Raw genomic sequence first — 22,068 nt, 5'->3', positions numbered from 1 at the left:
CATGACCATGACGTAGCAATGTCGTAGCAATATGCCATAATAATCCGTCGTCGGAGATGTCCTCGTCTCCTATAGAAATGAGCCAGATCCATCCGATGCTGGCTCTTATTCCGCCTGCATCACCAGACTGGAATCATGCTGTTGCGAAGCTGGTATCAAAACTTTTCCCGACCGACCAGAACCGAAAACGAAGAAATAACCGCATCAAAAGGCAAGAACTTGAGGAAGAGTGCCCTAAGCCTTCTCCTCAGGTTTCTCTTCCTTGGGCTTCTCAGCCTCCCCCTCGCCCTGTGCAGGCGCCGGTCCCTGACCGGGACCCTGCTGCGATTTGACGTACTCATCGTAGACAGCCATGGCCTCGTTGACCTTGGCGACGAGAGCGGCCTCATCCTCGAGCCTAGAGGTTGTTAGCGGAGGTAATCATTGGTGACCAGTGACATGTCAAACTTACAGGTTTACGAGCTCAGCGTTGTCCATTTCCAGCAGCATACCGGTGATCTTGCCAGCCAGCTCCGGCTGAAGGGCCTGAATCTTGGGGAACAGGTTCTCGCCCAGAATCTGCTTTTGCTGCTGCGGGTTGTTGGTGGCAGTGAGCTGAGACTGGAGGAGGGAGCTCGCATTGAGCTCACCGGCCGCAGCAAGGGGACCGGCGGGGGGCGCCCCACCACGACCAGCGGCAAAGTTGCCACCACGACCAGGGCCACCACGGCCACCCATGTTACCGTTCTGGGGCCTGCCGTTCGGGGGGAAACCGGCCATGCTAGGACCACCAGGCATACCCTGAGGAACAGGCATGCCTTGCATGCCCCGACCACCGGGACCACCAGGTCCACTGGGGCCACCACGACCATTGCCGAGCGCCGCGGCTTGCTGTTGTACCTGCTGGATGGCAGCAAGGAACTGCGGGTTGTTGGGTTGGGGGTAGGCGCCGGGAGGGAACTGGCCGAGAGGGTAGATGGGGAGCTGCTGCGGAGGCATGCCACCACGACCGCCCTGCTGAGCATAGGGAGGGAACTGGCCCGGACGACCACCCTGCACGGCAGGCATTCCGAGGCCGCCCTGGGGGAACGGCATGCCGCGGCCACCGGGAGGCAGGAAGTTCGGCTGCTGGCCAGGGGCGTAATAGACAGGGGTCTGCATATACTGCTGCGGGAGCCCGGCCTGAGCGGCGGCTTGTTGCATACGCAGCTGGTTGCGGGCCTGGATGCTAGCCTCAAGCTGGTTCTTACGGACGTCCTTGCGTTGGGCAAGGGCGACGTAGAGCGGCTTGCCCTCAATCATGCGCTGGTTCATCTCCGCAACGGCCTTGGTGGCATCGTCAGGGTTGCTGAAGCAGACGAAGCCGAAACCCTTGCTCTTGCCCAGCCTGCGGTCGCCCTTCTTTTCCGTCTTCTTCTCAGCACCCTCGGCCTCACCCTCGGCCTCGGCCGCTTGCTCACCCTCCTTCTTGTTTTCCTTATCCTTGCCCTCCGCCTCGTCCTCGGCGGAGCCCTCGGTCAGCGCATCGCGCATGACCTTGGCGGAAGTGATGGGGCCAAACTCGGAGAACATCTGGCGCAGCTTGTCGTCGTCGATATCGTCAGTCAGGTTCTTGATGTACAGGTTGACGCCTTGGTATTTGTTAGCTTTCTCAAGGCGAGCAGCCTCATACGACTTCCGAAGCTCCTCCTCGCGCTCATGCTTCTTCTGAGCACGGCCGACATAGAGGTCCTGGCCGCGGAACTCCTTGCCGTTGAGGTCCTCGACCGCCTTGGCGGCGCACTCATGGGTGGTGAAGTTCACGAAGCCGAAACCACGGCTCTTGCCCTCGGGGTCGCGAGCAAGCGACGACGAGGTAACGTCACCAAACTTGGTAAACAGGTCCCGGAACTCTTCATCAGTAGCCTCGAGGCTGATGTTCTTGACGTAGATGTTGGTGAAGTTGGCCTTCATCTCCTCGAACTTGCTCTGACGATCCTTCTTGGGGATGTGGTAGCCGACGTAAACCTTCTTCTCATTCAGGAGCATGCCGTTGACGTGCTTGATGGCCTGGGCGGCGGCCTCGTCGGTCTCGTAATGCACGAAACCATAGCCCTTGGAGTTACCGTTCTCGTCCTGCGCAACCTTGCAGCTCAAGATGTTACCGAAAGCAGCAAAAGTGTCGTGGAGAGCCTTGTTGTCGATGGCGACGTCGAGGTTCTTGATAAACACGTTGCCCTGGCCAGTCTTGCGCAGAGCAGGGTCGCGCTGGGACCACATGATGCGGCAGGGGCGGCCCTTGATGAGAGTGTAGTTAAGCTCCTCGAGAGCCTTCTCGCCGTCCGAGGTCGAGTTGTAGTTGACATAGGCATAACCGAGGGAGCGGCGGGTGATAGTATCACGGCAGACACGAATCGAAGCGACAGAGCCGATCTGGGAGAACAGCTCGAAGAGCATGGCCTCAGTCACAGACGGGTCCAGCTCGCCGACGTAGAGGGAGGCCGAAGACTGAGGGTGGGGAGCAGCAGAGCTCGGGGTCGGCCCAGCCGTATCGGGGTCGGCAGTCTGGTACTCTCCAGGAGCCACGTTGGTGTTGATGGCAGGGGCGGCGCGGTTGTCACCGCCGCTAAGGCTGGTGTTGCCAAGATCAGCGGCAAGCTGGTCGACAGCGCCGGGGGCAACAGGAGCGGCCATTTTGACAGTCGGGTCTGAGGAGGAGTGAATGTCAGTTTTGCCTTCTTTGGCGATTGGGAAGCTGCGGGGTGTTTGCGCAGTGAACGGTAGTCTCGATCGCGAGAATGGGGTGCTGCTCAATTCAAAGGCGACCGGGGGGGTTGTTGGCTTACCGAATACTCGAACTGGGAAAGAAGAATACCGCGCGCGAAGAAGAGCGACGGTCGACAAAGAACGAGACTGTGATAAAGCCTCGGTCGGGTTCTTTCTTGCGACTGGAAGGGAATCTCGATTGGAAGGACGGTTGCAGAGCGTCTTCCAAGGAGAGATGTGGCGGGTCGGGGGATGGGGGGTTTTGGTATTTTTTTGGTGGTTTTCTGGAAGATTGATAGGTAGGTATCGGGATTTTTTTGTTGGTTTTCAATTTTTTTTGGGACAAGTTTTTTTTGTGAGGGACCAGAAAAGAATTAGACGAGAACAGAACCAGTGACGGTTGTGTCGTACTGATCCGACTCTTTTCTGAGAAGTTGTGGAAAGAATCCGGGGATAAAGGGTTTTGATCGCTTCATTCAAGGAAAGAGGAGGGCAAGAATCGCTCCTGCGGAGACAGATTTTTTTTTCTCGCCGCTCTTGTTGCACCCACAAAGCGGAGAATATCGAATTAACCGAGCGTTGGGAGGCGGCCACATTAAACTTCCACAGTATGCTTGCTTTCACACTGTTCCCGAACTTCAAAGCGCAAGATTCCAGTCGTAGCCTTCAAAGTGGGCTTGCGGGCTTCATTTCTTGTTACATTCCAGTCCCCTGACCACTCAATGTCAAACAAACCCGAGCTTGCCGCAGCGAGATGCCCCCTGAATTGGTGGAGTGGCCAACTAGCTGTTGCCGAAGAAGCAGCATTTACAAACCCTCCTTTCTCTGTAAGCGGCTGGTTGATTTGTATCATCGATAATTACGCCGTACATACCTCGAGGTTACGAACCACCTCAATGGGCAAGAAAAAGCGGACTTGAAATACAGCGGTGGACGGGAGCCCTTGCTGCTTGAACTTTTCGGGTGCCTCCTAGAGTCCAGCTTGTGTTTCTTGGGTAGAGGGTGCCAACACAGCAGACTCGGAGTCGAAACAACCTAACCCGAGAACAATGATGATATTCGTCAGCTACATTACATTACCTCCCTCAGTAGGTCGATATCTTTCTATTCGGTTCTATGATTGATTGTTGGCACCACTTGGCGGCTCGAGGAGGTGGCGGGGTAGCACTCAGCTTATCGTTATCAGCCAGACCCCCCGGCGGGTGCTGGGAGCTTCCATCATCGCCGTGCCTCAGCCGCATCTTGCGGAAGCGGTGGAAGGAGCTTCTGCCGTACCTCCATGGTAATTATTAGCCAAAGCAAGCGCCCGGTGCAGCCCGATTTGCCCCCGGGCGTGTTTCATTAGTTGATTTAATTTGAATTACCAGTGCCGTGCAATAATTAGCCCTTGGTTACCTACCGCCCGACAAACAGTTGGTTGCGTGTGGCGGGCACGCACGGTAACTAACCTGCGCTGCTGCCTCGCTGAAGACCCAAGTGGAAGTGGCGTGAGCTAACGTTATCCTCAACTTTCTGCAAGCATGCCGGCATCGTTGGATATCTAACCGACAATTTCCCAAAGGCTTTTTTAGATTCGAGCCATCACGCAAATAGATTTACTTTCTGTCCCAAACTCTTCGCGCTACAAATTCTCGTAGCAAACGGAGACCCCCGCCATCCCGAACCTTTAATATTCGGAGAGCCCCTCGCTGGGGGTTTGCCGCGCCCCACCAACAGCCATGTTTCCGACTTTCACCGGAAGCTCGCGCAAAGGGCGAAATGTCAATCTCAGCGGCCAGAAAGCGATAAACCCCTTCACCAGCACATCATGGGCCCCCAGCGCGGCCGTTGGGGCGTCCAAGACAGTGGCACATGCACAGGCAGAGCGGTTACAACGACAGCAAGAGAGGGACCGGCTGAAGGCTGCGCAGCGCATCCAGAAAACATGGAGGGGGCATAGGTCACGGCGGAATCTGCGGACGTCGCGTCGGCAGGCCGTCGACCTGCTGTACTGTGGGAACGGGCAAGTGGACGTTGAACGGAGAACAACAGAGGCGACACCCTTGGTACTCAGCGCATATCAAGCGTCGAACCCAGAGGACCAGCAGCGGTTGTGTTTGCTCGCTCGTGACCTCCTCCACACCAACTTTGCTTGTTTCGCACCGGGAGCCTTAGGGCTGCCTCGTTTGGGAAAATTGACCCGTATAATCGTTTCTGCCCTTGATAGGTAAGAGGCGCCATGCTTGTTCAACTCGATCGAAGTGCTGACCCTGGTGACGACAGAATCGATCCCGGGATGGCAAGCTCGCAAGCCCAAGTCCTCCTCGCGACCGTCGTCGAGGTGACAAAAAAGAGGCCACAGTACGTCCAGCGTACCCTAGCGGAGCTCTACAGGGTATTGGGCAGATATTGCCATAGTCTTGGCCCAACCTCTCAGTTGCTCGACTCCGTCAGGAGCGCTGTGGGAACGCCGCTTTCTGCGACTGATGCACCTGGTATGTGTCTGCTTCTCCCACTTTCTCCTGGGGCTACGTCAAGTTGAGACCCCGGGCTAACTTGTCTAGAATCGTTCACCCAGGCCGCCTATTTTGAGTTTGCAGTTTCATTCCTGACACAACCCGACTTGGCCCTGTTCGAGTCCAATATCGACTCGTTCGCGGGTGATGTTGATGTCGACCGGCTCTCGCAATCACTCCAGGATGGTATGGTCACGGAGCGCGAGACAGCTGGGTCGCAGGCGGGTCTCATGTGGCTGCTTTCGCACTTCATCGTACTACAAAAGGCGAAAAAGCGCCTCGTACTCCATTCGCATTCTCTACGAGTTTTGTATTCTCTGCTGTCTGCGCTGTCGGCCACCATTCGGGCTGGCTTTGCGGCCTCCGACTTGAAAACATCTGACGTGACGAGCGATGTGGAAGACATCCCCGAGCCGGCGCTACCTCCATATGTTTCCGACAAGCTCTCTTCACTTACAGATAGAGACGAGATTTCCGGGGTTCTCGAGAAGTTCACGTCGTAAGTTTGGATCACACCCGATGTCAGTCACAACCTACTAACTCAACTAGGGATCATGGAGGTACCTCCGCGTCTGAGCTTGAGAATGCCGGCTTCCTCGCCGGCTACATTCTCACCCTTGTCTACTGCTTTCCGACACTTGGCGACGAAATCCGGATGCGCCTGTATCTGGCAGACATCCCTACCCATCAAGGTCATCTTCCTGCTGTCAAGTTCTTCTGGAATGCGTTCAGTAGGACATCGATATTCTCCAAGATCGGGTCGGATCCTGATGCTGCGCTCGCAATTCTACGCCAAAGGCCTTCGTCCCGGACCGATTCCTCGTGGCACCGCGAGTGGCGCACAGTCCTGCTATTCCTCGAGCTGTATATCTTCGTCCTTCGCCTAACCGACGACGACGATTTCTTCAGCGGCCTCAATGTGCCATTACACTCGGGCGAATCGAGTTCGCGACTGCGTTCGAGCGGCCTCGGTCTCCGGGATCTGAAGCGTCTTACACTTTTCCTCAAGCACCTCGGCTTCACACTTTACTACAATGCCGCGGACTTGCTCAATTCGACGTCTAGTACTCCGAACACTGCCGACGGCTCGTCGGCTTCTCACACTCGGCCTTGGGGTGTGGCTGGAAGTAAGCGGACAGTGGACGTCCTGCCTTTCACGCTCACCGCAGGTGTTGACTTTGACGCATTCAGAAATCTCGTCTCTACCGCAATGAGAATGCTCTACGAGCGGGATTCTCGACGTCAATTTCTGCCACCACAGCATTGGCTCATGACGTCAAAGTTCGACATGGAGAGCTTTCTTTCTGCTGTCGTGCTCGAAGAACAGGGACAGCGTGAGCAAGAAGAAGCCGAGGACGGAGAGGAGGAGGACGACGAGGACGTGGATGTAGAAGAACCGAGCGTTCCGTTGTCATCGGGCGGTTTGAGGCTATCTCGACAGGCCCATATGGAAAGGACCAGGGCAGCGCGAAAACGAGCTGCACGGGATATTCTACGGGCTGCTGCCGGCCCCAAGTTAGAGATCTTGCGCAACATGCCGTTCGTCATCCCCTTCAACATGCGCGTCCAGATATTCCGACAATTTGTTCATCTCGACAAGCACCGGAGAAGGGCGGGCAACATCGATCCAGACAGGTGGAGGTTATGGGTGCTTAACCAGCACGGTGGACCGTTTGACCCGACCCCCGCGGGCACGAACATCATCGGCCGACACCAGGCGCAGATCCAGAGAGGTCGGATCTTCAATGACGCCATGGATTCCTTCTGGGACCTTCAGGAGGGGCTGAAGGAACCGATCCAAATCACCTTTGTTGATGAATTCGGCATGCCGGAGGCTGGAATCGACGGGGGTGGTGTGACTAAGGAATTTCTCACGAGCGTGACGACAGAAGCGTTCACGCCGACCGAGGGACTCTTCATCGCCAACAACAAGAACACATACTACCCAAACCCCTGCGGAATGGACCAGTCAAGGAACACTCTTCGAGAGGCGCGGATCCCCGAAGATTCTGCGGAATGGGCCGAGACCATCAGCTACCGCCTCCGGCAATACGAGTTCCTCGGCAGAGTCATTGGAAAGTGTTTGTACGAGGGCATCCTCATCGACATATCCTTTGCTGGGTTTTTCCTCCTCAAATGGGCGTCGTCGGGCGGCGCCTCCGACACCTACCGCGCCAACATCAACGACCTCCGCGAACTCGACGAAGAACTATACCAGGGCATGCTGCGGCTGAAGAACTATCCCGGGGACGTCGGCGACCTCTCTCTCGACTTCACCATCACCGACCAGATCTCTCTCCCAGGCGAGCCGTTCCGCACGACAACGCGAAACCTTATCCCCAACGGCGAGAACGTGGCGGTAAACAACGAGAATCGCCCCCTCTACATTAGCTATGTCGCGCGTCACCGGCTCATCATCCAGCCCTACGCGCAGACTCGCGCCTTCCTCCGCGGGCTGGGCATGATCATCGACCCGGGCTGGTTGAGCATGTTCAACCAGAACGAGCTGCAGCGCCTGGTCGGCGGCGACAGCTCCGAAATCGACGTGGCGGACTTGCGGAGGCACACGGCCTATAGTGGGGTGTATGCTATCGGCGACGACGGCGAGGAGCACCCGACCGTCAAGCTGTTCTGGGAGGTGATGCAGGAGCTGGAGGATCACGAGAGGCGGGACGTGCTGAAGTACGTCACAAGCACGCCGCGCGCGCCGCTGCTGGGGTTCAGCCAGCTCAGCCCGCCGTTTAGCATCAGGGATGGCGGGAGGGACCAGGAACGGTTGCCGAGCGCGAGTACGTGTGTGAATCTGCTGAAGCTGCCGCAGTATCACACCGCGGAGACGCTGAAGAGCAAGTTGCTGTACGCTGTTACGAGTGGGGCTGGGTTTGATCTTAGCTGAGTGTGGGATACATATGGGGCGCATACGGTGGCGTTCATCGGCGACGGGCATGGCGGTGTAGTTAAGTTAGTGTTGGTAAATCAAGGAAGTGTATCGGAAACCCGGAGGTGCCTTGTAAGCGATATTGTTTTACTCTTCAACGTCTGTCCACTAGTCCCGGTCCACCTCTCTATTCCCCCCTTTTTTCCCTTCCCCCCTTTTCCCCTCCCCCCCCTCAACCCTCAACCCTCAACCCTCAACCCAACAACCCCCCCTCACCCCTCCCCTCCCCCTTCTCCCTCCCCTCCAACCTCTCCACCTCCCTCACCAGCCTCGCCGGATACAGCACCAAAAACCCCACCATCACCACCAGCATCGCCACCCCATCAAACACGTACACAAACACCTCATGCCCCATCACCACCCCCCTACTCCCCTCCAAAAACTCCGCCCCGCGCACCGCGCTCCGCACGATCAACATCCCCGCCGCCACCTCCATCACCACAAAATACCCCAGCCAATTCACGCCCGGGTCCGCCACCATCGCCCGCGACCGGCTCGGATCCCGCCGCAGCCGGAAGTGCGTCCGCCCGCAGCTGACGCCCATGAACACGCCCAGCGCGCCCAGCTGCACGGCCAGGCCGGCCAGCACGACGGCCTTGCCGAGCTGTTGGCCCTCGGGCGTGCCGCTCGCGGGGAGCACGGTGCCGATCAGCTGGGTGAAGATGGCGATTATGTCGGCGAGGATGTAGGCTTTTGTTGGGGTCGGGGTGCAGCAGGTCCGGCAGCAATTTCGTTTGGGGTGGGGGTTGGTGGGGGTGGTGCCGTGGAGGAGGGCGCGGGTGATTTGGTGCTGGGTGAGGTAGAGGGTTGCGGCGAGGAGGGGCGGGGAGACGAGGAGGAGCATGTTCTGCAGGATCCAGGGGCGGAGGGTGGTGGGCTGGGTGTGGGCTGCTGCGCGCTCGAGGTAGCCGAAGATTTGGCCTGGTTTTTTGGTTAGGAAGGGGAGTGGGTGAAGGGGGCAATGGGGATAGGGGGCTTACAGATGCCGCCGAGGAGGAAGGGGATGAAGGTCCAGGCGCGGAGCCAGATTAGGTAGATGAGGTGGCCGAGCGTGGCGAGGGCGAAGAGGGCGAGGAAGAGGTAGGCGGCTACGTTGCTTGGACGGTATTCCCAGAAGACGACTACCATGGTCCCGTTGACCACGGGGCCGAAAGGGGGACCGTCATTCAGGGCCATGATGGTTGATAGCCCTCTCAGTCGCTCAGTTGGGGTTGAGGGTTGGGGTGTGGGAATTGGGAGAGAGCAATAAGTCTAACAAGAAGTCTAAGAAAGGGAAGTATTCTGAGTAATTCAACATGGCAGATAGTTCAATTCCGAAAGGGGGCTCAGGGGTAGAAATAAATACACAGACCAGATGCAAACTTCATCGGGCGTCTAAGTCATGTATACACTAAACTAAGCCTCACTCTCCGATAACCGAGTCCGAAAAATGACATTTTTCGCATAGCTTACGATTCGATCAAAGCTTGAACAAGGTTGGCATGTCTAAACACCTCGAGATCAACACTGGGTCCCTTCGTCGCTAGTTGAGGCCGCGTCATGCACTGCGGGGCGGCCCGCTACTTAGAGTCTTGCCCGAACCAGGGGTCATTGAATAGTTTTCGCATCGAATGCGAAAAAGGGCAGCAGTCTAGTTTCTCCCAGGTTTACATCTCAGACACGAACATGGCAACAGGATCGTCACCATCGAGCAAGAAGTCTATTCGACCCCACCGGAAATCACGCGGCGGCTGCGGTCTCTGCAAACGGCGAAAAGTAAAGGTTGGTTAGGATAACTACTCACTAGCGTGGGTGTCTGCCCCGGCCTTGGTTGGACCCCATGTCACTGCTTCGCGTCCTTGCTGATATCCCCCTTTCACCCCTAGTGCAACGAGGAGAAGCCATGCAGCAACTGCGTAAGGTTCGACCTCCCCTGCGATCTTGCTCCAGACGGAACGCGCGTCGAGTGCAACAGAGCCCCAGTATCTCGGCCCCATCGAGGCCGGCCTCGGAAGACCTGGACGGGTGAGTGTGTCCCCCAACCGGCCATGACTCTAGACGGTCGCCAACCCTCTTCCCGAGCAAAACAGACCCCTCAAGAACACCATCACAGTCCCCCAGCTCCACGGCAACACCCAGCCCCTCGCCCCTCGACGCCGACCCGGCGCTGAACCTTGACAATGCTGAGCTCCTCCTCCACTTCGTCACCACGACAGCAGAAACCTTCGCCGGCGGTGAAAGCCCGGAAATCCATCGATTCTGGGCACGCAATGCGCCGCAGGTGGGCTTGAGCCACCCGTTCGTCCTCCATCTCATCCTCGCCTCGGCCGCGTTTCATCTAGCCTATTTGACAGCAAAGGGGAAGAAAGAAACGGAGGGCAGTGGCGCCAACGGCCGTCACCAAAGTCCCAACTCTTACCTCTCTCTCGCCCAGCAGCACCTCACGGCCGGTGTTTCGGGCTTCTCAACCCAGCTCTCTCAGCCAGGGCCCGACAACTGCGGCGCGCTGTACCTCGGGGCAGTTTTGACGAGCTATTGCACTTTTGCGGCCGGGCCAACAAGCCAGCGTGACCTGCTCGTCTGCACCGCGAGTAGCGTCATGGTGCAAGACGCGTCTGCTGCCCCTCCCGGTTCGTGGATGCCCTTCGTCTCTGGCGTACGCCTCATGCACCAGTCGTTCAGCCCCGACGTGCTGTTTGCGGGCCTGTTGGAGGCTTTTAGGCCCGGCTTGCCGTCGAAACCGCTTGAACAACCCGTCTGCGTGAGGGACGGGTTTTCGAGGCTTGACTGGGAGGGCGCATTGGACGGGCTCAGGGGCTTCATCGCACACGGAGATCCCCCCGCCACGAAATCACTTTGCCTCACAGCGCTCGACGGCCTCATTGCGATCTACACCGCCATATATGGACGCCATGAGGGCCCGGGCGGTGGCGCCACGCATCATGGCCCGTCTGAGAACCAGTTCGTCTTTGGCTGGCTGTACCGGGTCCAGCCCGAATTCGTGGCGTGTATAAGGGAGTGCGAACCGCATGCTCTGCTGGTCCTGGCGCACTACGCCGTGCTTCTCAACACCGACACGGTTCCGAGGGGATGGTACATCGAGGGCTGGAGGGAGCACATGGTGGCGAGAGTGGGCGAGTTAATAACTGATGAGGGGTGCGGCAAATGGATGGGTTGGCCTTTGGAACAGGCTGCCAGTGAGCCAGTGTGTCTGCCGAATGGGGGACAGCGGAAGGGGAAGGTGGAAGGAGGGTGAGTTGGTGCCGGTTGCCCAAAATATAGTGGCTCCAACCAACCAAACCCCCTGATAGCACTCTGGGGTAACAAGCCCTTGCATGCTTGGCATCAATAAGCTCCTTCGGCGCCTCTCCGCGCACGGCACGCTTGACCCGAAGTGGCTTTGGCTTGGCAAAGTGGGAGAACCAACGTCTTCATTCCTCGAGCTGGCCTTTTCAAAACTCGACATGACGAAGCAGTTGGAGTTTCAAGACGCGGGTTGAGGGTTGCCTTGGCCGCCGGTGGTTTTACTCATACGCCTTCATTTTTTCGTGGATACCTTATAGGAGTTACTGCTGGGACAGTAAGAGCATGCTGGAGTCGAGAGTCTGAGACAAACTCACTCACTAGGTCCTTACCTCCCGTCCTTAGGACCCTTCACGACACACACCAAAGAAAGACTCACAGAAACGGCACCATGTTGGCACCAATACAGCTCAGAGGCATGCCTCGTATGAGCCGTATCCTCGCCGTGGCTCTGTTTTGTACCTGTATCCTTTATTTACTCTCCAAGTTCGACGTTGGCTTCGGAGGGCCATCGCTGCCCTCCTTCGGATCCAAACCCAAAGATGACATCCTCCGCTTCGTCGACCCCCTTATCGGGACAGCCAACGGCGGTAAGTCACCCCTCATCCCATTCCCACCACCAACAACAAAACAAAAGTCCCCCCAACTCCCCCAAACCCCCTAACACCAAACCCAGGCCACGTCTTCCCCGGCGCCACGCTCCCCTACGGCATGGCCAAGCCCGTGGCCGACACGCAGTCCCGGGCCGAGAACGCGGCCGGCTACGTCTCCGACACCAACCCCATCCTCGGCTTCTCGCACATGCACGACTCCGGCACGGGCGGCCAGCCGTCGCTGGGCAACTTCCCCCTGTTCGTGCACCCGGGCTGCCCGGACGACGACCCCGCCCGCTGCGCCTACTCGGTCATGGACCGGCCGACGGATCGCGTGCCCGGTTCGGTGTTCGCGGCGCCGGGGTATTTTACGGTTAATTTGACCAATACGGTGCGCGCCGAGATGACGGCGACGCAGAGGGCGGTGCTGTATCGGTTTGGGTTTCGGGGCGGGGAGAGGGTGGATGTGAGGAGGGTGGAGGGGGAGGAGGTGGTGAAGGGCGTGCCGTACGCGCCCGTGGTGCTGGTGGATTTGGTGGATTTGATGAATAGTCGGAGTAACGGGGGGATTCAGGTGTTTCCGGAGTCGGGGAGGGTGGTGGGGCAGGGGACGTATGGGCCGTCGTTTGGGGCGGGGAAGTATGCGGCGTACTTTTGTGCTGATTTTAGGGGGGCTGCTATTCGCAAGACGGGGACGTTTAAGACGAATGAGGCGGTTGAGGAGCCCAAGTTCTTGGGTAGCGTTGGCGCGGGTTACCATATGCCTACCGGCTCTGCGGGTGCTTGGCTGCAGTTTGAGCCGCCCGCGAATAACTCGCTGCTGGCGAGGGTTGGGGTGTCGTTTATGTCGGTGGACCAGGCGTGTGAGAATGCCGAGAGGGAGATCCCGGATTGGCATTTCGAGAGGGTGGAGAGCGATGCGCGGAAGGAGTGGCGGGAGAAACTGGGCGCGATCGAGGTTGATGCTACCGGGGTGAGCGATGAGCTGCAGACGACCTTCTGGTCGGGGTTGTACAGGACTCTGCTGTCACCGCAGAACTACACGGGGGAGAACCCGCTGTGGAACTCGACAGAGCCGTACTATGACTCGTAAGTTGGCATGCCAAAAGAACCCGCGGGGGGGGGGGGGGGGGGGGCAGTTCAGTTGCTGACTTGGGAGCAGCTTCTACTGCATCTGGGACTCATTCCGCGCTCAGCATCCGCTGTTGACCATTATCGACCCGGAGACGCAGACCGATATGGTGCGCGCCTTGATCGACATCTACAGACATGAAGGGAAACTGCCGGACTGCCGGATGAGTTTCTGCAAGGGCTTCTCGCAAGGAGGCTCCAACGCAGACGTCGTGATAGCCGATGCCTACGTCAAAGACCTGAGAGAGGGTATCGACTGGGACGCCGCCTACGAGGCAGTCATCTCAGATGCCGAAGGTATGACCATCCGCTCCCTATCCGAACCAACCTTGCCTGTGAACACCCCCCTGACCCACACCCTTTCCTCAGTCGAACCATCCAACTGGGGTCTTGGAGGCCGCGGCAACCTGGTCAGCTGGCACGAATTCGGGTACATCCCCAAAGACGACAAAGACGTCAACGGCACGGGCCCGATGAGCCGCAGCATCAGCCGAGGCGTCGAGTACGCCTACGAGGACTTCTGCATCGCCTTACTGGCTGAGGGGCTCGGACACGAGGCCGATGTGGCCAAGTACCGGCGGCGCGGCGGCAACTGGCGCAACTACTGGAACCCCACCCAGCGCGACGTCTTCAAGGACGCGGACGGCAAGCCGACGGAAACCGACTTCACGGGGTTCATGCAAGCGCGGCTGCTGAACGGCTCCTTCCGCTACACCAACACGCGGGCGTGCTCACCCGTGCAGGACATGCACTCGTGCTACTACGACACGGGACTGGACACATACGAAGGCAGCCCGTGGCTGTACAGCTTCTACGCGCCGCAGGACATGGCCACTCTCATCGGACTGATGGGCGGGCGCGACGCCTTCGTCGAGAGACTCACCTACTTCCTCACGAGCGGCATCTCGTACCTCGGCAACGAGCAGGGGTTCCTGCCCGTCTTCCAGTTCCACTACGCCGGCCGGCCCGGCCTGAGCGCCCACTTCGTGCGCGAGAACATCCCGGCCCTCTTCAACGCCACCGTCAACGGCATCCCGGGCAACGACGACTGCGCCATGGGCGCCTTCAGCGCCTTCGCCATGATGGGCTTCTTCCCCGTCGCCGGCCAGGACGTCTATCTGCTGTCGACGCCCTTCTTCCCCGAGGTGAGGCTCAAGGCCAAGCAGAAGGGGAAGTGGGCTGTGATTAGGGTGCGGGATTTTGATCCGGAGGGGAAGAAGAAGTATATCCAGCGGGCGACGCTGAACGGGAAGGAGTATACGAAAAATTGGATTACGCACGATTTCTTCGTGAAGGGGGGCGTGTTGGAATTTTGGGTGGGTGTGGAGGAGGGGAATTGGGGGACGAAAGACGACGATCTGCCGCCGAGTTATCCCATCCAGTGGGATGAGGGGCCTGGATTGGAGGAGGGATATCAGGGGTAACATGTCAGGGTATTATGGTACATATACGGACAATTCATTGCTTGGAAATGGAGAGAACGTGGCCGGGGTCTGGTTCGCACTGATCTGACTGACCCTAATGAGTAAACAGTTTCTTTTGACTGGGTATCATATCCTTTTTCGCCCAAAGACAATCCTTCGCAGATTACATGATAGGTAACAACCGCAAGCTAATCCTTCGCCCATGGTGCCTTGGTCACGGCAAACTGGTTGCTCGCTGTCCCCAGTTTGCCCCGTGGAAAGGCCGTCGGCGGAGGCGGCCCAGTATCCGGGGCACCCCCTCTCGGCATCGTCGGCGCCGAACTTCCTCCGCCGGTCCACGGCGCCCTCGAGTAGGGAATCCCAGGTCCTGGTGGGACACCCGCGGCAGCACCGGGCATCTTGGTGGCTTGCGCCCAGGGGGCAGCAGTCCCCGGTCCGCTCCCGGCGGGGGCGGGTTTGACATTACTCGGCTGGTTTGCCAAGTGTGCCGTCTGTGCCGGCACAGCAGCCTCTGGATCGGCATCCCACGAGAATAGCGACCCGAACTGGAAGTGCTGAACAACCGGGAACTTGGAGAGCACTTCGGCGTTGAACATCTTAATCATGCCCTTGTTGATCTTGCCCCAGCCGTCCTTGATGCCCGAGATATCGAACAGGATCGGGCTGTGTTCCCAGAAAGGGCCCGTCTTGACGTCGTTGATAAATCCAATGGCCGAGAAGTACATGTTCGACTCGCGGTGGAGGTCGACCGTGGAGGGTTTGGCGACGTCTGAGGGCCGCGGTGCGCCAGGGACGGAGCCTTCCAGCGGCATGGGCTCGGCCTCGGTAATAGGGCGTGTAAGCTGCGCCGACCCGAAGATGTATGGCAGAAAAGAGTGGTCGTCGAGGCCCCATACACCATGCGACCCAGCAGGCTCGAGGTTATACGTCAGGATCAACCGCCTCACGACCTGGAGGTACCTGCAACAAATCCATCAGCACAACCCACCCACCACCACTCAACACACACGAAACACATCACAAAACTCACCTCTCAAAAACCCCCAACACCAAATGCCTCTCCACCTCCCCATCCCCCACCCCCTGCCCCTCCACCCCCCCTTCAAAAAAAAGCCCCAACTTCCACAACGCCCCCAAAAACGCCAAAAAACTCAACTCATGCCCCGTCCCATAATCCAACCTCTGCTCACTACCAAACCCCCCCACAAAATACGCCCTCACCTCCTCCAACGCACCACCACCACCCGGCCCCCACTCCTCCCACACCCCACCGGGTAGCATCAGCAAGCACCCGCCCAGCAGCAAGTCCACCCGCTCCCGCAGCAGCGCGTGCCACCGCCGAAAACTGATGTTGCCGAAGCGCCGCGGGCCTTTTTCCGGCGGCGCGTCGTCGATCATGCGCTCGAGCTCTTGCAGGACGGCGCGCAGGCGGGTGACGAGGGTGGGTTCGCCGGCGGGGCGGGCGTCGAGGGGGAAGGTGCGGATTTGGGAGCTGGTACTGGTGGGTGTGGTGGTGGTGGAGGTGGAGGAGGGGGAGGGCTTGCGTGGGCACATGGCGTGGTTGAGTTGCAGGATGAAGATGCCGAGGTCGCGGTAGGCGAGCGAGGAGAGGAAGTGTGGGAGGTCGGCGCCGGTGGTGATTTTCTTTTTGGGGGGTTCGAAGGGGTGGGTTTTGGAGGGGGTGAGGATGGTTAGGTGGGGGAAGGGGGATGGTGTTGGAGTGGAGGTCGAGGAGGAGGGCGGTGGTGGTGGAGGTGGTTCCATTTTCGAGGGTGTTGGTGATGGCGTGATGTTGGAAGATGAGGTCTCGGTTGAGGTTGGGTGGTTTATTTGTTGCGAGAAGGATGGGTTGGAGAAGGGAATGGCAACGGCCCAACATGGAACCTTGGGGCTCGAGTAGTAGTGGGGCACGGTTGTGTAACCCAGCTGTCGTCATGGCGGGGTTGGTTGTAAGCCTTATGCCACTGAAAAGGTGCTGAAATAGTGGGGGGGCTCTAGGGATAGAGGCTTCCATAGGTACTCGAGGTATGTAAGGTACCTGAGGTATCATGGACGGAAGTCGTTTCATTTCCCCTTTAGCCTCCTCATAACCCGTCACTTTCTCCTCGATTAACGACAAAAATCACGATCCCGGGGATATGTCTGCGGTTGTGATGACGTCTAAAGTTTAATTGCCGGGATAAATACGGGCAAGTTACCTAACTGGGGAGCACGAGGCCAAGAAGAACAAATAGCTGGTAAAAGAGCAACGCTTCAAACCAGAGGTTGGATAGATGGTATATAGCACCGTCTCACCACAACTCACGCCTTACTCCCCTCCCACTCCCCATCCCCATCCCCACCAGCCTCCTCCTCCCTCCGCCCCTGCCAAAACCCCCTCCCATAACTAACCAACACCTCCTCCCCCCTCGCCACCCCAACCACCCTCGCCCTCCCCGTCGCCCTCTTCCCGGCCGGGAGCACAAACACGGCCATGCACCTCTCCCCCCTCCGCCCATCCCAAACAACCCTAAACTCGGCATTCGCCTTCCTCCCCGCACGACCCGGCACGCCGCGGTAGTCATTCACGAACCGCGCCTCGTTGCCCGCCCGCGCCGCGTCCACCGCCAGGTCCGCGTCGCGGTCCAGCCACAGGTCGTAGTCCGACCCGGCGTAGTCGTAGCCGTCATGGTCGGAGCTGCTGCCGCTGGCGTTGGGAGGGCGTCCAAAGGGTGCCGTGCCGACGTGCACCTCGCCCAGGTACGGCAGGATCAGCGTGCCGGGGGCGAGCTCGCGCGTGGCGAAGAGGCCGGCTTGGCCGTGAGCGGGGTCTAGGGAATGGTTCGGTTGTCAATTTTGGGTTGTCGGGTTTAAATAAAAGAAGTGGGAAACGTGTGTGTGCTTACGAGTAGGGTCGGTGATCGGGGTGATGCGGACCGACGGACACGGGCCCGGCTTGAGATCGCGGGGGATCTCAGGGAGCGGGTCTGATGGGTCCGCCGGCCGGGTGCCGAGAGCACGGAGATGGGCTGGGGTTAGGTGCGGTGAGTAAGAGGGCGTTGCGAGATAGGGAATATGGGGTGGCCAGTTGATCGGGAGGGGTGTTGCGGTTGGTTGGGATGGCGGTTTGCCGCCCATTTTACCTGTCTCCGCGGGGGAGGCAGAGAAATTAAAATAGGATATAAGTGAGAGTGGTGCTGTGAATTTATGTGGCTTGGGGAAGAAACGACAACCAAGCGGGGATCCATAACCCAATTTTGCCCATTGGAAAGTGGCTCCTCCGCGGCTAAGCCAACTGGTGAAAAGGTAGGGCGAGCAGGACAACCTAGGAGTAGATTTGACGATACCCATACCTCTTAGCTTGTTGAAACAAAATCAGACGTGCGTCTCAGCTCTCCTAAAATCTCCCATTCCACCGAGCTCAGTCCGTCCTCGGACTATACCGCCCTGTATAGATTGTCGTGACCCTCAAATACCATTTATTCGACAATAAACCCACCGCCTCCCCCGTCATCGTCACCATCATCGTCTTCATCCGGGACAAAGAATCCACCTCCTCCCATTTCCTCCTCACTCACATCCTCCATACCCACATCTTCATCCACTTCCACTTCCCTCCCCTTCCCCTTATCCTCCGCTCCCCCCGCCTCCTCTGCCTCCTCGTCCACTCCAGCCCAAATCCTCTCCCTGATCCTCAGCCCCTTCAAGAACCGGCTCCACATCCTCAACGCCCTCCTCGACCGCCTCTCTTCCTCCTCCTCGGCCTCCATATCTTCCAGCCCCCCAATCACCGCCCACACCCCCTCCCCAGCCTCCTCGGGTACCACAACGCCATTCAGCACCGCCGTGCCATGTCGCCCGCGAAACTCAAACCCCGTCAACGCAGGCGCATAATCCACCCCCAATATAAACGCCGCATGCGCAGCCCTCTGATGCCTGACATGCACGCCGCCGCGGGGCACCATACTCGGCACGTACAGGTCCAGGTTGCCAAACTTATTCTTGGGCACCCTGCCGCCAACAACAGGCGGCGCCTCATACGCGTCGGTCTGCTCCATCATATACAGCGGCGTGTACCCCCTCGCCGCATCACCAAACAACCCCACCCGATCCGGATCCTCATCATCATCTTCCCCTTCACTCCCCTCACTACCCCCCCTCACCCCCCTCCCCCTCCTCCTCCTCGGCCGCACCCAACTCTTAACCGCCTCCTCCCCATCCCTTACCACCCTCCCCAACCTATACCACCGCTCCCGACTCCTCACCACCCTCACATCCGCGCGGCGATAGATGCGCTCGAGCGGTGCCTTCGCGCCCGCGCTCACCGTGCCGCTGGCCTGGGCGCCGGGGACGAGGGCCTCGCCGCGGCGCAGGTGGCGCGCCAGCGCGTAGACCGGGTGGTCCTTGAAGTCGGCGACGTTGCGCGGCATGGGCTCGCGCGCCTCCGCCGCGGACAGCTCGTGGCGCTCGATCTGGTCCAGGTCGGTCGGGTGCGGGCGCGTGTAGCGTTTTAGTGCGAGGCGGAGCCATCGCTGGCCGGGTAGGGGGTGGGGGTTGGGGTTGGAGGGGTCCGGTGGTGGTGGTGGTGGTGGGTTGGTGGGGGTGGGCAGGCCGTCGATGCGCTGTCGGCGGGTTTTGGAGGTGTAGGCTTTTGCGTAGCGGCGCGTGACGTCGCGGGCGCTGGCGTCGGCTTCGAAGGCGATGGCGTAGGTGAGCGTGTTGAGGGTGTCCGAGGCCGGCGGTTCGAGGGCACGCGGTTTCCATTGCGTGCCGGTTACGAGGGGGTCCACGGGGTGCCAGCTCTGATGGGCCACATCCAGGACTTCGACCCAGTATACCGGGAACGGGGACTCGCCACGAATGACTCTGGGGAGTTGCGAAGTGGACGGGATGGGGGGTTGAGACGGTGGAGTTATAGACGGGGGTTGGTAGGCGGCTGCATGTGGATGCCCGAGCCGTCGACGCGGAGAGGGGGTCGTTGCGCCAGCCTGGAAATCCGGGTACTTGGTCTCGTGCTTCGCCACAGCAGCTGCGTACATATCAAATTTGGATGGCTGTTTCTGTGGTGTCTGTGCCTGTGATCTCCGTTGCTTCGGCATCGGAGGGGCTCCAGGGACGAAAGATAAAGGTTGGAGGGAGCAGACGAGTCTGGCTTCCACTCCAACAGATCGCAGAAGGGAACAAAACAGCTGGGTACCGACATCGCGGGAGCCTCTAAGCGTCCTGGCCGCTTCGAGGAAATCACTCTTCTCTAGCGTGGACTCCATATCATCCGGAAGTTGATACTGTTGTGTATTAGTCCAGCCCTGAGTGGGGGTCCATGGAACCTACATACGTCTTTTAACTGTTCTTCATCCTCGGCCCACAACGCCCTCCGTAGCCCTCTTTCTATGATGGTAAATCTAAGCTTGAACAGCTCCTTCGCCTCCTGGAGACCCTTCCTCAGCGACTCTGAACGGCCAAACTGATTCAGGCTGGCTCTGGGTATCAGGGCAGACACCGTCTTCTGAGGGATCAGTGGCCGAAGCGCATCTTGGACACCGCGATCGTTGCACCACCGGTTCCTGAGCTCCACGTGCGCTAGGAGGCAGACGAGATGCGCCTTGTGAATATCGACACGGCGCTCCTTCTCTTCTCTGCTGATGGCCTTGCGACGGTCTGCCCGACGCGGGGCCAGGGCCGCCATGTGGGCGGAAAGGTCCAGACTTAGTTCCTGAGACCCTTTGCCTGCCGCCGCCACCGATGACCCGGCCGCCTCGATCGCTACATCTTCAAAGTCGATGTCGTCATCGTCCTCTTCGTCCGAATCCCTTGTCATGGTCTGTACCGTGGGCGTTGGTAAAGCGACATCCCCAAACAGGTCATCATCCGAAGCATCGCCGACAACAACTTTGCTCAATTCGTTGCTGATGTCTTTGGCGGCCTTATTTTTGGGCGTTTCAGTTCTCGTTGGTCGCCCCTCTCCCGGACGCCTGCGCTTCAAGGGTCGTTCCGAAATACCAGAGCCTTGGGAATTAATTTCAGCTCTCGCCTCGGTCACCATCTGGCGGTAAATGTCTGGGACGGCGGCATCTCGACCCGCAGCTGTCCGTCGAGCGGTACTTTGTCCCGCTGCCCTTGTGCTTGAGCGCGTCGTCCTCGGGCTGCTCTCGGTCGGTGCATTTCGCTTCCGTCTCACCATTTCGCGGGATTAAATGGCCAGCTGAGTCGTCAGGGCCGCGTCAAGAATCGCGTGTTATAACACACTGCGCAAAAGGATATATGCTCTTGCAGGCTGAACGCCTTTGATGCCAAACATTCCTGCCCTGAATCTCACGCGGCCACCGCGCGAAGTCACGTGCGCGAGCCAGTAACCTTGATGACGCACAGCACCTCGGGCGGTCGGCTAACCGGTTTAGGCTGCCACTGACAGCCATGTTCTCTCATTTATCTCCTGTGTGATCTGTGCTCCAGAGTAAGAGTCTCGCCATCCAAATCTTCATCTAGGTATATGTAAAAAATAATCTCGCTATTCCGTCCCCGTCTCTCTCGCACCACTCCAACAACACCTTCTAGCACACTCCTAACCCCAGCCGCCTCCCTCACTCCCTCCATGATCGCAACCCCTCCCCTCCCTTAAACCCTCCACCTCCCCCTCCAGCTCCCCGATCCCCACTATCCCCTCCCCCTCCCCCTCCAACCATATCCGTCCCCTCCCGAAACGGATCCCCCTCTCCCGCCGTCGGCTCCGGGTCCTGCAGGCGCGCCGTGCAGTCGTAGCAGAGCCCGTCGACATCGAGGAAGCGCTCGGAACCGTCGGGGCCGAAGCAGCCGGACCCTAGCGAGTGGCAGCGCTCGACCTTGTGGAAGCCGACGTGCCCGCAGGCGAAGCGGTTCTTCCATTCGTAGCACATGGTTTTCTCACTTTTTTTGGGGGGGGGGGTTCGCTTCGTGTTTTTGGTTTTTGTTCGTGGGGTGGCTTTTTTTTTTTTTGACCGAGGGGTGCTTAACCCGTGTTGTTGCGGCGTGGGCGTTTTTGTTGATGCGGTTGAGGCGGACGCCTGAGTAGGTTGAGTTGACCTGAGCTCAGAGTGAGCTGTTATCTCGAAACCCCGCGAAGCTTCTTTGGTGGGGATGGTCTGATGCGGATGCTGAGGAACTCTTGTTCGCAGTACCGCAATGGTTGGCTAGTGCTGAATCCACCGTTAGAACGAACGGCACCGAACAAGAATGGTGAGAGCTCCCGACCGGGTCAAGCAATGGCGCGGCGGGTAGTAGTATTAAGTATAACAAAAAGGAACTTTGCCCGGGGCAAACTCTCCGCAAAAGCCACAAGACTGCCTCGGCGTCCACGTATCGCCGGCTTAAAGCCATCTCCGTCCTGGCGGTTCCTCCAAAGCTTATCGGAGGAACAGGAGACAGCTTGTATGACCGTTGCTGAGCTAAAGAGTATTGGGGGCGAACTTTTGGTATGGGCCCTTCTAGGCTTGCTTAGCTCTGGCCTACTATCTCCCACTGGACAT

At 58.8% G+C, this 22,068-nt stretch overlaps 7 protein-coding genes across 7 annotated transcripts; 3 read left to right on the top strand and 4 right to left on the bottom strand.

Annotated features, from left to right (window-relative positions):
• Positions 1-234: 234 nt before the first annotated feature.
• B0H64DRAFT_328464 (Polyadenylate-binding protein, cytoplasmic and nuclear) lies at positions 235-2,652 on the bottom strand (the record flags this gene model as incomplete). Its single annotated transcript, XM_062800833.1, has 2 exons — positions 235-397; positions 452-2,652. 2 exons carry the CDS (start codon positions 2,650-2,652, stop codon positions 235-237), a joined length of 2,364 nt encoding a protein of 787 aa, XP_062656040.1.
• A 1,304-nt stretch (positions 2,653-3,956) lies between these two features.
• Positions 3,957-8,266, top strand: B0H64DRAFT_230201 (uncharacterized protein). Its single transcript, XM_062799714.1, has 4 exons — positions 3,957-4,930; positions 4,987-5,198; positions 5,268-5,718; positions 5,769-8,266. Exons 1-4 carry the CDS (start codon positions 4,443-4,445, stop codon positions 8,113-8,115), a joined length of 3,498 nt encoding a protein of 1,165 aa, XP_062656039.1. The 5' UTR covers positions 3,957-4,442; the 3' UTR covers positions 8,116-8,266.
• An 84-nt stretch (positions 8,267-8,350) lies between these two features.
• B0H64DRAFT_365493 (RTA1 like protein-domain-containing protein) lies at positions 8,351-9,521 on the bottom strand (the record flags this gene model as incomplete). The annotated part of the gene is made up of 2 exons (XM_062801878.1): positions 9,138-9,521; positions 8,351-9,078 (listed from the first exon to the last, which is right to left on the bottom strand). The coding sequence occupies exons 1-2, from the start codon at positions 9,331-9,333 to the stop codon at positions 8,351-8,353; spliced, it is 924 nt and encodes a 307-aa protein (XP_062656038.1). The 5' UTR covers positions 9,334-9,521.
• A 301-nt stretch (positions 9,522-9,822) lies between these two features.
• B0H64DRAFT_426590 (uncharacterized protein) lies at positions 9,823-11,444 on the top strand (the record flags this gene model as incomplete). The annotated part of the gene is made up of 4 exons (XM_062805744.1): positions 9,823-9,918; positions 10,023-10,197; positions 10,227-11,292; positions 11,366-11,444. 4 exons carry the CDS (start codon positions 9,823-9,825, stop codon positions 11,442-11,444), a joined length of 1,416 nt encoding a protein of 471 aa, XP_062656037.1.
• A 706-nt stretch (positions 11,445-12,150) lies between these two features.
• B0H64DRAFT_419768 (glycoside hydrolase family 92 protein) lies at positions 12,151-14,587 on the top strand (the record flags this gene model as incomplete). Its single annotated transcript, XM_062805409.1, has 3 exons — positions 12,151-13,121; positions 13,195-13,460; positions 13,533-14,587. The coding sequence occupies 3 exons, from the start codon at positions 12,151-12,153 to the stop codon at positions 14,585-14,587; spliced, it is 2,292 nt and encodes a 763-aa protein (XP_062656036.1).
• Positions 14,588-14,681: 94 nt separating this feature from the next.
• On the bottom strand, positions 14,682-16,579 carry B0H64DRAFT_230178 (rotamase PTPA-1). The gene is made up of 2 exons (XM_062799713.1): positions 15,618-16,579; positions 14,682-15,547 (listed from the first exon to the last, which is right to left on the bottom strand). The coding sequence occupies exons 1-2, from the start codon at positions 16,349-16,351 to the stop codon at positions 14,776-14,778; spliced, it is 1,506 nt and encodes a 501-aa protein (XP_062656035.1). The 5' UTR covers positions 16,352-16,579; the 3' UTR covers positions 14,682-14,775.
• Positions 16,580-16,888: 309 nt separating this feature from the next.
• On the bottom strand, positions 16,889-21,459 carry B0H64DRAFT_328010 (uncharacterized protein; the record flags this gene model as incomplete). The annotated part of the gene is made up of 5 exons (XM_062800815.1): positions 16,889-17,397; positions 17,473-17,713; positions 18,055-19,851; positions 19,902-20,739; positions 21,188-21,459. The coding sequence occupies 5 exons, from the start codon at positions 21,457-21,459 to the stop codon at positions 16,889-16,891; spliced, it is 3,657 nt and encodes a 1,218-aa protein (XP_062656034.1).
• Between the last annotated feature and the right edge of the window lie 609 nt (positions 21,460-22,068).

Source organism: Chaetomium fimeti, assembly GCF_033439085.1.
Source record: "Chaetomium fimeti strain CBS 168.71 chromosome Unknown B0H64scaffold_7, whole genome shotgun sequence".
Lineage (NCBI taxonomy): Eukaryota > Fungi > Ascomycota > Sordariomycetes > Sordariales > Chaetomiaceae > Chaetomium > Chaetomium fimeti.
The sequence above is the reverse complement of the archived record's forward strand: the minus strand, read 5'-3'. Positions and strand labels throughout refer to the sequence as shown.